The 14,230-nt window shown below is 41.9% G+C and overlaps 1 protein-coding gene across 7 annotated transcripts in view; it reads right to left on the reverse strand.

The window, feature by feature from the left end:
• Positions 1-14,230, reverse strand: part of RBM33 (RNA binding motif protein 33) — a 150,497-nt gene that overhangs the window by 102,445 nt on the left and 33,822 nt on the right. For 4 of the 7 annotated variants that reach the window (XM_070077226.1, XM_008263876.4, XM_008263874.4 and 1 more), the window contains exons 4-6: positions 8,726-8,802; positions 5,674-5,986; positions 1,952-2,071 (exon numbers count right to left, since the gene is read on the reverse strand). In XM_070077226.1, coding sequence (XP_069933327.1) covers positions 1,952-2,071; positions 5,674-5,986; positions 8,726-8,802 — 510 coding nt within the window. The remainder of the gene's footprint in view (positions 1-1,951; positions 2,072-5,673; positions 5,987-8,725; positions 8,803-14,230) is intronic. The other 3 variants (XM_070077227.1, XM_008263877.4, XM_008263875.4) reach the window with 1 other exon arrangement.

Here is a 14,230-nt window from a genome sequence, read left to right on the forward strand (position 1 = left end):
GTAAAAAACCCAAGACTTCAACTTTTCCCTCAATGATTATCCCTTTCTCAGTCACTCTGAGGTATTCTGTTTCACATGTTTGATTTCAATTTTTTAAAGGCTGGATCTCATTATCAATATCCCTCCAAAGCCCCTCCGCCGCCTTTGTATTTTTTTTTTTTTTAAGATTTATTTATTTGAAAGTCAGAGAGCGAGAGAGACAGACAGACTGACTGACTGACGACTGACTGTCCTGCTGGTTCACTCCCTAGATGGCTGCAGAGGCCAGGGCTGGGCCAAGCTGAACCAAGGAAACAGGAGCCTCACCTAGGCACTCGGGCCATCTTCTGCTACTTTTCCCAGGCAATCAGCCGGGAGCTGGATCAGAAGTGGAGCGGCTGGGACTCAGGACTCCTGTTGTAGTGGCTGGCTTTACCCACTGAGCCAGGACACCATGCCCTGCCCCCATTCATACCCTCCCCTCTGTCCTTCTCTGTCTATGGCTCTCCCCTTTCCTGCTTCTCCCTGCCCCCTCCTCTCACAATGAAAATAAAGGTAATCCATTATTATTTTAATAACAGAGTTTAGGAATAGAAGGTCAAAATACCCAGATAAGCCATACCAACACCTTCAGAAGGTACCCAGGCAATGTAACACTTATTTTTTTAAAACGCTTTACAATAAAATAGTTTAAATTGCTGGACATCACTTTAAGATTGAAATCTATAAGACCTTTCCCCATTCCATAATATGCTATAAACACAATACTAGAGAAAACTACAGGAAATACTGTCATGAAAAAAAAAAAACTAAAATTACAGGGGAAAATAAATGAAATTAATTTTCCAACTTTAAAATATCACAAAGTAATAAGAAGGGCATGTTATTAATGGGCACCAAATTCGTTGGTTTTCCTCTCAGCTTTACCTTGAAAGATCTCCAGGGCAGCCTTTGTCTGCTCCCCTCCCCCTTTTAATGTCTTCTCAAATGTACCTAAATTTGCCTAAATACCCCTTATCAGGCTTGAACAAGGCTGAGACTAGCTTTATAGAAGGAAAAATCACACGTCTCCACTGGAAAAATAGAGAGTAAATAAAACACGTTATGGGCTGACTTCCTAAATCCTTGGTGCAACACCTAAAGGAAATGGTCTAAGCAGCAAATGTCAGTTTTTACAACCCCTTGAAAAAAGGAGAGGGAAAGGTAGTAAGGAAAATTGAGAAGAAACACTAAAAAGGAAAGCTTTTCTCAGAAAATCAAGTCCTTGAAGGATGATCTCCAAGTTCAACGCCTGGCCCCAGGAGCCACCGCTAACAGAGAACAACAGTGATCTGCCCTCTGCTTCCCGCCAGCGTCTAGACTTCCCAGACCTGCTTGCAGAAGCTCACCTCTTCCATGCAACCTTGGCACTTCCAACAGCCTCCCCGGGGCTCCCTAGGTGAGCGCCTCACAGTGTGTCTGGCCTCACTGTTTCTATCATTACGTATGTCACAAGCCCCTCTGTGTCTGTCTTCTCTACCATATTAGGCTGCAATTTCCTTGAGGACAAAAACCAAGCTTCATCATGCTTGTTTCATCAACACCTAAAATAGCATGTAAATATATAGAGAATCTGAACGTTTTCTTTGGAATAATGATAATGATCCAAGGTAACTAATGTTAACTAATTTAAAATAATTATAGCACTGCTTTCAAACCACTAAGGGATGCATCATACTTCTTAAAGATTTTCACCCATACCCCCACAAAACATTTAAAGCTCTGTAGAGGGCACATGCTTTCTGAAATCACAGCACACCAGAGCTCAATTCCCAGAGCCTATAAAGCTCCAGGTTTTACTACACTAACAGTTCAAAGGGAGGTACATCAGCTTTTCACTAATTCTAAAAATTTGCTCGTTTTAAGTATGAGGAAGACAAAAAAAAAAAAAAAACAGCAAATGTTTGGACCCTTTTTAAAAGATAAACAATACCTCTTCAGTTTCAGGAGCAACCTGGGACTCAGTAATCTCATCTAATTCATCTTCAGCAACATAGTCTTCCTGCTCTTGCAGCCCTTGTTGCCCACCATAAGCCTGCAAGTATTCTTCATCCTAACAGCCATTAAAGAGAAAGCAAATTTTTCTCATACAGCTTTGGGTGTTTTTATTTTTTAAAAAAGGCACTTTATCATCTTTATGACTCATGCTTAATTATTTTAGCAAATTTCACTATGATAATTACTTGACTGAGCACAAAGCATTAAGCAAAAAATTAGAATGTAATCTTGATGCTTTAATGCGAACAAAGCACACCATGCTAACCTCACAGCTAAGGCTAGCTCCATGGAGTTCTGCTTTCTGCCTGCCAGGACTCCTTCAAGTCAACACTGAGGAGAAGCAAGCATACGAAGAAGTCGTGCGTGTGCTCTCATGAAGAAGCTCAGCAGCAGTAAGAGGGCAGAAATCATGTCCAGCTCTGCGATGACAGGCGACCAAAGTATGGACAGTTCAACGTAACAGCGCTCAAAAAATCACGGCTTACTATTGGGTTCTCCATGGGCTGCTTCCCGTCAATGAAAGGACAATTTCGAGTTTTGTATGAAATGGTAAGGGGCATATCAGAGTAGGTATCCCCTTAACACATAAGCAAGCAAGCAGGCAAGCTGACTGGAGACTTCCACAGCAGCCAAAGAGGCAGGGCTTTTATTGGCATCACTAACAAGCGTAGGAAGAGTTAATCCTACTCAGTGAAGGTGGGCTTCCCAGTGTCCCTGGCCACTTGCTAAAAATGAACAGTAAAATGGTTATAGGGCAAGCTACCTTCCAAAGAATCACCTACATAAGAACCCTAATCACCTACAATATGTTATCTTGAGAGTGTTGACTACAATCCCCAAAGAAAGCAGCTCTGCTCAAGTTGACAGATCACCTCAGTGCCCATAAACGCTTCTGAAGATGATCTGAACACACTGCATTTGACTGTCCAGAAGAAACTAAGCATCCTAACAAAAAGTACAACTACCAGCACCCACTAATCACCAGTAGCAGAACATTCAGATTTCAAATAAGGCCAGATGATGATAACCAAAATGTTCAGTCAATACACAATCTACCACTGGATTCCCAAAGAGAAACAAAAATTTGTTGTCCTTTCCATCAATGTCAATCTGAAATTGCTTTTACAGAGCAGTGTTTTTTGAAATCTCAGCCTATGTTAATTTTGCAGGCCCTAATAAGCTGCTCCGGAAAACATAAGACACCAATGATTTTCTAATATTTTGTTGATTAAAAAACAACACGCATTCCATACTAATACAAGAGCACAAGTTTTTAAATGGTACAACAATTCAATCTCAAGAATAGCACCAGCAAAATTCACAAACTTAGGGACCTTCCTGACCCTGGGGAATAGTAGGAAAGAACACTCCCGTTGTGCTACCAGCTCTCCCAACACTTTCGGACCTCCTGTCTTCACAGCGAACAGTGCCTCACCCAATTACAAAGCCATGGTTTTATGACTCTGCACCCAATTACGCACAAATCCCTCCACGCAGCTCCAGCAAAGAGAATACGTTCCCGTTCCACAATGCATTTCAGAGCTCTCTTCTGGGTTTAGCCAAGCGGTTAACAAATCCCAACTGGGACAAGAAACCAGTGAAACAAACTACTTACCAAACTAAAATACTGCTGGGTACACAGGGACACAATCTACTCATGTGTTCATCAGTCTTACAACGAAAAAATAAACTGCACATCAGTGACAGCCTACGAAGACAGTAACGGAGGCTCCCACTGCCAAGCAAAGGAGCGGTACTTCAGTTTAATTCTGTGTAATTCTTCCTACCCAAAGTGGTCATTTCAGATGCTACCACTGTGATGAGTGTATAAAAAAAAAAAAATGACCAGTGGCTTTAACAAGTTATAGTAAGGTAAGCTGATGCTCCTTGTAGAAAGACATTTAACTGGTTCTCCTCAACATAAAGTTTACCGTCCTCTATAACAGAACCCTTTTCTAACATTTAAGCAAAAGTGTTTCAGAAAAAAATTCAATTTAATGTGGAAGAGTACTATGAGTACTTAAAACTGTCACATTTCAACATGTGAATCTGAGACAAAATATTGGGTCATCATGTTGGATTTTATTGCAGCCAGGGACTATGTGTACTTTACAGCAAACTCTAAGAATGCCGAAGTGGAGATACAGCCCATGTGGCTTGTATGTACTTGTCTATCAAGCACTTTCCACACTGGGATCTGTCCCACTAAGTTCTAAGTTCATGGGTAACCTACATGTCATCTCTTGATGGTTAAGCAGTATTGTGTCCCCAGTGCTTTGACATGGGTAAAGACTGTTTTGAATTTACAAGGGGAGAATGGACCCCAGAGAAGATTAGCCTATTTTATTTTACTAATAGGTAGCAGAAATAATGAGATTCTATAACTAGAAAATAAACTGAAAGATTGTGGAGTTTTTTTCAACCATGACAATGTCTTAGTTTAACAAAGTATACAAACACACCAGGAAACCAGAAGACATCTGTCCACACTAGTGAAGAACTTATTTCCAAAACAAATCATTACAGCTTTATTGGAATGACAAGTCCCCATGATGCATGTTACATGATTCTATTTAGGAAAGCCACAAACATTTCGTTTTTTCATTACCAAATTTAAGGAGCAGCCCGCCACAAAGAATCAAATCTTAAAACTACTGAGCCACCTAAACACAATCATGACTGGAATTAAATATACTAAGGTTCCACATAAACAATACTTTTCAAAATTGTATATATAAACAACAGAAATTCAGTAATTCCTGAACTTGCTTCTCAAATGAAAGCATACTTTGAATACAAACATTAACAGATCAAAGCAGAACTATTCTTACAAAGGAAATCTCTCAGGTCAACTCTGCACACTTCCATCCCCATCCCAGCAGCCCCATTTACACTTCACCTCAATGGGACTCTCACGTTCCTGGAAATAATAAGATACTACTGCATCCACAGAAATCACACGTTCCCTCATGAATCTCATTGTTTATTTTAAAAACTCAATCTCTTTTATGATGAATCATTAAGACAGATGAGCAAGCACACACTAGTACATTTTCCTTGCACGATGGTTCAACTTAAAGAGAAAAACTACATACAAAACTGTCTTTGTGAAATAGAAATCAGCACAAGCTCTGCTTCCTGATTACATATAACAAATTACGTGTGACATTTCCTAAACTAACCTCCCATCTCTTTATTCAGGTTTAGACAGGTCTCAGTTACAAAAAGGATGAATGAACAGGACATCAATCACTCTGGAATATTAGCACCTTAAAGATGTCTTTAGCAGGTCAATAATCTTTTCACCTTAGAAGGACTTTATCAGATCTTGTCTAAAGCCTGGATAAAAGCTCTGCATTAAGTACTTCTAACAATTCACAGTATATCTCCAACACACAAAGCTGTTTTCTTCCTTAGGGTGCAATTCTCAAGGTCACGATTCTTTGCAGCCTTGCAGAATGACAAAGGAGCATTACCTCTGGCCAAACAAGCTGTCAACACAAACTTTGTCATAGCTCAGATAAAGAAACTGGCAGACAGTGATAATAAGGTCTAATTTCCCTCCCTCCCAAGGGAGGGAAACAGATTTCAGATCGGTCTAGGAGCAATGTGCCAGAAGCCTAGTTATCTTGCTCATACAAAGGGGCAAAGACTCACGGTAAATTCATCTAAAGGCTCGTTGATCTCGATGTCCAACACTTCATCATTGTAAAGCTGTTCCTCCTCTGGCTCTTCCACATACTCTATCTGGTCTTCTGTCAACTCAGCATCTTGGCCTTCATACTGTCCTTCTTCTGGGTACTCTTGAGAATACAGTTCTGATCGATCAGACTTGTGGTAAACTAGTTCATCCTCGCCTTGTTCGTACTCAGACTCCTGCTCTCCAGATTGGTCATTAGTGTTGTCAGACAGTTCAAATGATGTAACCATGCCAGATGTGGCATTCAGGCTAATTTTGACACCCTGAGAGCTAGAAAGGAAAAAACATAAGGAAAGGAATGCAAAGAGAGTAGAGCTCAATACTAAATCATGACATAAATTAGCTCAAGTTATTCCAGTCATTGATAAAGCAGTTACTCCAACAATGAGAGAAAACAAAGCTCAATATGTTACAGTGAGCCAGTTCTGTAAGCTCTTAACACATACTGTTTATGTCACTGAGCCAGTAAACTCAATAAACTCAATGCATACAGCAAGGCTCAATGTGCTGATCCAGAACCACAGAGCGCCTCCACTTACCATCACCTGCTAGTTAACCAACCACAAGAGCCAACTTAATCAGATGAGGAAGCAGGTCTGATTAGCCAAGTCCAAGAATGACATGCCAGCAAATCTGGGGAGGAATTTGCTAATTTTCACCCAACAAACCCTTCCTCTATGACTCCCCATCCTTTGTCCTAGAGGTGGGTAAACAGGCTCCCTTAAAAACCTAGGGAGTCCAGCCGGCGCTGCGACTCACTAGGCTAATCCTCCACCTGCGGCACCAGCACCCCGGGTTCTAGTCCCGGTACGGGCACCGGTTCTGTCCCCGTTGCTCCTCTTCCAGGCCAGCTCTCTGCTGTGGCCCGGGAGTGCAGTGGAGGATGGCCCAAGTGCTTGGGCCCTGCACCCGCATGGGAGACCAGAAGGAAGCACCTGGCTCCTGGCTTTGGATCAGCGCAGCACACTGGCCATAGCAGCCATTTGGGGGGTAAACCAACAGAAAAGGAAGACCTTTCTCTCTGTCTCTCTCTCTCACTGTATAACTCTACCTGTCCAAAAAAAAAAAAAAAAAAAAAAGACACCTAGGGAGTCCCAGCAGACTGCATGCTCAGCCCTCTGCCGCTCTCCCTATCCCTTCCATTCTGACAGATGCCCTATCCCCAGTAAAACCTTATCACTTCACTCTCTCTCATGCCTCAATTCTTTCTTGCACAATTTTCTCCGGTGACAAAATGACAGCATTTACTGCTAAGATTTTGAAGTAAAAACAAAGGTATTATCCTATGAGCAGAAAACCACTGTTGGAATTTTAAGAAGAATTTTGTTTTTTTTTTAAACTATGAAGCAAACTGCGAAATCTTGTTCAAAAACTCAAAATATAAAAAAGCTTTGTGAAATACATATAAAAGTTATTGTAGTGACAAATACCTTTTTAAAATCATTCATAACTTCTGAGTAAAGTAACAGAGAGAGGGACCAGCGCCGTGGCACAGTGGGTTAAGCCACCACTTGAGACATCGGCATCCCACACTGGAGTGCCAGGTCAAGACCCAGCTGCTCTGCCTTTTTTTTTTTTTTTTTTTTTTTTTTTTTTTTTTTTTTTTAAGATTGATTTATTTATTTGAGAGGCAGAGTTAGAAAGAGAGACAGAGAGAGAGGTCTTCATTCCAAATGGGCACGACAGCTGGAGCTGGGTTGATCCAAAGCCAGGATGAAAAAGCTTCCAAAGCCAGGACCCAAAGCTTCCTCTGGGTGCCTCACAGGGGTGCATCTTCCACTGCTTTCCCAGGCCATTGCCAGAGAGTTGGATCAGAAGAGGAGCAGCCAGGACATGAACCTGATCCGATATGGGATGCCGGCACCACAGGCAAAGGCTTAACCCAATATGCTACAGCGCCGGCCCCCGCTCTGCTTCTAATCCAGCTTCCAGCTAACGCTCCTGGGAAGGCAGACTATGGCCCGAGTTTTTGGGCCCCTGCCACTCATGGGGAAGATGAGATGGAGTTCCGGGCTCATTGCTTCAGTCTGGCCCATCCCTGACTGCTGCAGCCATCCCGGGAGTAAACCAACAGATGGAATATCTCTCCTGTCTCTATATCTCCCTCTGTCTTTCAAATAAATAGCTCTTAAAAAAAATTTAAAAGAGTGTTGTAAAACTGCAAAACAATCACAACAGCAAAATGCCAGGAAAACATACAAGGTAAAGCTTCAAATACAAGATTGTTTGTGTAGATAACTCTATGTTTATAAATACTCAGTACCCAATCCTAACAAAAAATTGATTACACCAAAAACACCATGGCTAAAAATCTCAAGAAATATGTCAAGTGCAACCTAACTAAAAGATGAAAATACAATGTCAACTAACGGAATTGGGAAATTTACGTAACTGGTAAATAACTTAAAACAATTTTTACTGGTGAAAATTACTCTATATTAAAAAACCTCTTACAAATATATGGTATATTTTTATTAATTACATTTATAACCAAGAAGTATGTTCACATTTTCCTGATGTTTCCTCATAAAATTCAAAGAATTCTACCTACCAGAGTATAATAAATATATTTCCTCTTATGATATAGCTTACTATGTCAACAGAAAGATACTCATTGTATTCAGATAGTTAAATAGAGGCTAAGGTACAAAAGCATTTCCAAAACAGTAATTTATCAAACAGGTATGTATATAACAACTTTTTTTTAAAAAAAGCAGCAACATCAAACTGCAATGAACAGTTTAAGAGTACGCAGCCATCATCCTCTTTAAAAGATTAGTACTAACTAAATAGAACGCAGAGATTAAATGTAAGACTTGTGCCAACCTTAAACAGCTGATCTGTTTACAGAATACATGTGGCTTCCACATCAAAGATATACTAATATCTTGTTTAGAATGTAGCCACATGTTAAAGATATAACATATTACTCAATTATATTCCATTATAAGCTACAAACAATTCCTATCAATTTAGTTAAAGAGCATTTAATGAATTCATACTGAGTACCTGAAATTTTCTTCATCTTCATTATCACTTTGTAGAAGATCATCATTTAGCTCTTCATCTGACAAATCCGACTGATTCTAATTAAAATAAAAAATCTAATTAATACATGTCACTTCAATAAAAAGACTTATTACAAAAATGCAAAACTACATTGACTGGAATGTTTGTAACTTAATGTTATTAACACACTTGCCATCCAAAAGATTCTCCTAGTTTGATATCCCCAGTGGATGATCAAGAGACTCTGCAGATGGCATACTAACTACCACCCCAGACTCAGGTTTAGATGTCACAGCCACATATAGAAGCAGCAAGCGTAGTGATCACATTTATTCTAATTAAACAAAAAAGGAAAAGGTATGAGGGTTTTGGTGGGGCCTTACAAGTAATTTTTTACTTATCATGCACAAAAAAAAAAAAAAAAAAAAAAAAAAAACACACACACACAAGATAGTGTGCTTAAAGTGTGACTGTAAGACCTAACATTGAAAATGTATTTCAGAAATAAGCAAATTTTAGGTAACTGAATCACCAAACTAAGTAACAATTTTGGTTTTTCCAAGACAAATCACATATAAAAATGTAAGTAGTTCAGTTCCTCATAGCTGTTCTTCATTGTACAATGTATTTATACAATCAGTAAGCAGAGGCAGCCTAGCAATTGTCAAAAATTTCAGGTTTGCTATGTTAAGTACATTACAATAGCTTACACTGGGGGAAGGGGATATTTTACACTTCCTGGCCCTATGTAAAAAAAAATCACTTATTTATATGTATAAGTGGCATATATAAATTACTACTCCCCTTCTACAGCACAATCAAAGTGACACACACAGAGACACACATATTTTTAAAAAGTAAAGACAAAAAAAGGATTTGGATTTCTACTTCTTGTTCTGGCATCTACGTCTTATTAAAAACAGGCTTCCCAAACCTGACTTTATATTCTTTTTTACAATACTTTAGACAAAAACAATCTTACTAGTATTTATTAGTCCAAGGGATTCCACCTAATCATCGGCATTGCAACAAAATAAAGTGAACAATGGTCATTAAGTTGGTTTCCCTGAAGAGGGAAGGATGGACTTCATATGATAACACAGAGCTTAACAAACTGAAAATGAAGTTTCTTTTAATTGACTACATAATCTGCCATCCAGAATGTGCCAGCTTTGAGAGCAAAATGAATGCCACTACCAGGTATGAGCCAGTCTGCCATGGGCACACCGGTCCAATTCAGGAAATTGTTCCAAACACACACACACACACACACGAAGGAATACATATTGTAGTGGGCCCTAACAGTTGTCAAATTGTACTTTTTCAGGGTTTACCTTCTTTCTCAATTCTGAACCTACTGAATAACAGACACAGGAAACAAAACAAATAAACACTTCACAGAAAATTGGGCTGAACCCCGGAGACAAAGTTGACTTTTTTTTTTTTTTTTTTTTTTTGACAGGCAGAGTGGACAGTGAGAGAGAGACAGAGAGAAAGGTCTTCCTTTGCCGTTGGTTCACTCTCCAATGGCTGCCACGGCCGGCGCACCACGCTGATCCGATGGCAGGAGCCAGGTGCTTCTCCTGGTCTCCCATGGGGCGCAGGGCCCAAGCACTTGGGCCATCCTCCACTGCACTCCCTGGCCACAGCAGAGAGCTGGCCTGGAAGAGGGGCAACCAGGACAGAATCCGGCACCCCGACCAAGACTAGAACCCGGTGTGCCGGCGCCACAAGGCGGAGGATTAGCCTAGTGAGCCGCGGCGCCGACCGACAAAGTTGATTTTCAGCACATCCCAGTGAGGTTGGTGAACAGTTCCTTCAATTGAGGTTGGAATAGCTGGTGACTGGTCTGCAGGAAAGAAAGGCATCAGATCCCAGGAGAGGAAGTCCATGTGGCCATGGATGCTACTGAGAGTCTTTCTCTCAATCTAGTTCAAAAGATAGGTTGTTCCTCCCATAGGACAGAAGTATGCAGTAAAGAAGAAGAATGGCAGGGCCGGCACTGTGACATAGTGGGTAAAGCCACTGCCTGCAGAGCCAGCATCCCATATGGGTGCCAGTTCGAGTTCTGGCTGCTCCACTTCTGATCCAGCTCTCTGCTGTGACCTGGCAAAGCAGTAGAAAATGGCCCAAGTCCTTGGGCCCCTGCACCCAGGAGGGTGATCTGGAAGAAGCTCCTGGCTCCTGGCTCTGGATCAGCCCAGTTGCAACCACTGCGGCCATTTGGGAAGTGAACCAGCAGATGGAAGACATCTCTCTCTCTTTCTCTGTCTTTCCAATAAATAAATAAGTCTTTTTTAAAAAAAAAAGAAAAGAAAGAGAAGGAAGGGAGGAATGAATGAAGAAAGGGAGGGGAAGAGAGAAAGAGAGAGAGAATCATAAGGGACATCAGAAGTTCAACACTGGGGAGAAAGGAGAGGGTGGTAGACACTAGCTAAGATGGACACTAGCTGGGACACTCGTTAAGACATTCATGTCCGTCATCACAGTATCTGGTTTCAATTCCTGGCTCCAACTCCTGACTCCAGCTTCCTGAAAATGCAGACCTGGGAAGGCAGAGGTGATAGATAAAGAAATGGGGTAGTCACTCACACAGGAGATATGGATTACATTCCCAGATAGATGCTCTGACCCCAGGCCACTGGGAGGTTAGTCAGCAGATGAGAGGTAGCTTCTGCTCTCTCCTTCTCAAATAAATGAAATTAAAATGGGAGAAAGTGGTTCCGTAAATATTTCCCAAAACTGGCAAAGATAAGAGAGACTACCTCATGTACCATAAGAATACCAGACCACGACTACTTGATGCAAAAGTGAAATACAAAAGCCAAAGAAGGAATTACGAAGTGGCAGCCAAATTCTTTCTCAACATCATCCCACATTTTAAAAGTGTAACTGGGTCACACCAGCCAGCTGCACCCTAAACTGGCAGTCTTGCATGTCGATCATATATTTAAAACTTGACTCTAGCACTGTAGCACCAGCAGATTACAGTGCCACCTCCAACAGCGGCATCCCATCTGAGCACCGGTTTGAGTTTCAGCTGCTCCACTTCTGATCCAACTCCCTGCTAATGTGCCTGAGGAAGCAGCAGAAGGCTCAAGTACTTGGGCCCCTGCCACCCACATGGGAGACCTGGCTGCAGTTATAGGCTTATGGGTTTGGCCTGGTCCAGCCCCGGCCACTGCAGCCTTCTGAGAGTGAGTCAGCAGATGTAAGATCTCTATAAATATTTCCCCTCTACACCCCTGCCCACTAACTCTGCCTTTATCATTTAAAAAAACAAACAAACAAAAAAAAAACCACTTGATCAAAACCTCCCTTCCCAACACAGAGGTACCTGCCCCTGATTATCTGATGTCTGTGCCTCCCTGTAGCCACTGGTGCACTGGGAGTCTCCCAGACACTGGCCTATCCGTGCACAAAGAACACCAGTGGGCAGAGGAGAAGCAGTGCCAATGCACCCATATTATGAATTCTAGCCACAGACTCCATCAATAAATTTGGTGGTACCTGAAAAGAAGATTCAGCGGTACTAGAAATCAAATAAAAAGAAACTAAACCAGGGCTGGCACTGTGGCGTAGCAGGTAAAGCCACCACTTGTAAAGGCAGCATCCCAAATAGCCTGGGGAAAAAGTGTAAAATGGCCCAAATCCTTGGGCCCCTGGACCCACATGGGAGACCAGGAAGAAGCTCCTAACTCCTGGCTTCAGATCAGCCTAGCTCCGGCCACTGTGGCCACTTGGGGAGTGAATCAGAGGATGGAAGATATCTCTATCTCTTTCTTTCTCTCTGTAACTCTAAGTTACAAATAAATCAATCTTTTAAAGAGGGTCAGGCCTTTGGTTTAGCAGTGAGAACACTCACATCCTATATGAAACTGCCTGTTCAGCCCCAGCTCCACTTCCAAATTCATCTTCTTACTAATGCACGCCCTATGAGGCAGCAGCTGATGGCTCAAGTAGTTGGGTCCCTGCCAGCCATGAGGAAATTATGGATGGAGTTCTTGGCTTCTGGCTTTGAGCAGCCCAGGTCATTACGGACATTTCAGGAGTGAAACAACAGATGGAAGCTTGTGATTGTGCTGTGTGTGTGTGTGTGTGTGTCTCTATCGCTTAAAAAATTCTTTAAAATAAAAACTAGACATTTTAAAAAGCAAATTAACTTTGAAAATAATTGAAATATATGGAAAAGTGCAAATGGCAAACAGCCATGAGAGTTTTAAACTTTCTTACATTCTGAACACTTTGACTCCTATAAAGCACAACGTATTTCTTCTATGTCAGGAAAGAAGAGAGGAAATGAGAAGGTAAAGGCAACGGGCTACTGCAAAGTAGACAAGCTCCCAAATACCTAAAGCAGATGAAGGGCCTCTCCCACTGAGCCAGTCAGAAAGCTTCTTAACCACTGAAATGTGACCAAGGCACAAAAATCAACTCGTCTATAAAAAGATTACTTTCCCACAACAGTCAGTATTATATCCAAGTCAAATAGTGCATTCCACCTTTTTTGATTAGAGTCCTGAACAAAGTCTTTACAAGGACAGAGGTATATAAAAGGAAAATTACAGGGGCCGGTGCTGTGGCTGAGCGTGTAAAGCCACCACCTGCAGTGCTGGCATCCCATATGAACACTGGTTCTAGTCCCAGCTGCTCCACTTCCGATCCAGATAGCTCTCTGCTGTGGCCTGGAAAGCAGTAGAAGATGGCCCAAGTCCTTGGGCTCCTGCACCCACATGGGAGCCCCAGAAGCAGCTCCTGGCTCCTGGCTTTGGATCGGCGCAGCTCTGGCCGTTGCAGCCATTGGGGAATGAACCAGCAGACGGAAGACTCCTCTCTCTCTCTGTCTCACCCTCCCTCTCTCTCTCTCTCTGCTTCTGCCTCTCTGTAATTTTGCCTTTCGAATAAATAAATCTTTAAAAAAAAAAAAAAAGAAAGAAAAATGGAGGCAGAGAGAGAATTACAGGGGCCAACACTGTGGTGTAGTAGGCTAAGCCTCCACCTGCAGAACCAGAATCACTGGTTCGAGTGACTGCTGCTCTACTTCCAATCCAGTTCCTTGCTATGGCCTAGGAAAGCAGTGGAGGATGGCCCAAATGCTTTGGGCCCTGCATCCATGTGGAAGAACTAGAAGAAGATCCTGGCTCCTGGCTTCAGATACACTCAGCTCCAGCCGTTGTTGCCATTTGGAGAGTAAATCGTGGATGGAACATCTCTCTCTGTCTCTCTCTCTCTCTGTAACTATGCCTTAAGTAAATGAATAAATCTTAGAAAAAAAAAATTCAATTGGGACATCTACATCCCACATTGGAGTGCTTGGTTCAAAGCACCAGCTACTGAGCTTCCCGATCCAGCTTCCTGTTAATGTGTTCCCAAGGAGGCAGAAGCTGAGGGTGTATGTACTTGGGTCCCTCCCTCCCACTAGGAGCTCTGGGCCCTTTTCTTCTCCCTAGCTCAGCACTAGCTAGTGTGCACATTTGAAAAGTGAACCCATATATTTTAGATATA

Source organism: Oryctolagus cuniculus, chromosome 7 (assembly GCF_964237555.1).
Source record: "Oryctolagus cuniculus chromosome 7, mOryCun1.1, whole genome shotgun sequence".
In the NCBI taxonomy this organism is placed as follows: domain Eukaryota; kingdom Metazoa; phylum Chordata; class Mammalia; order Lagomorpha; family Leporidae; genus Oryctolagus; species Oryctolagus cuniculus.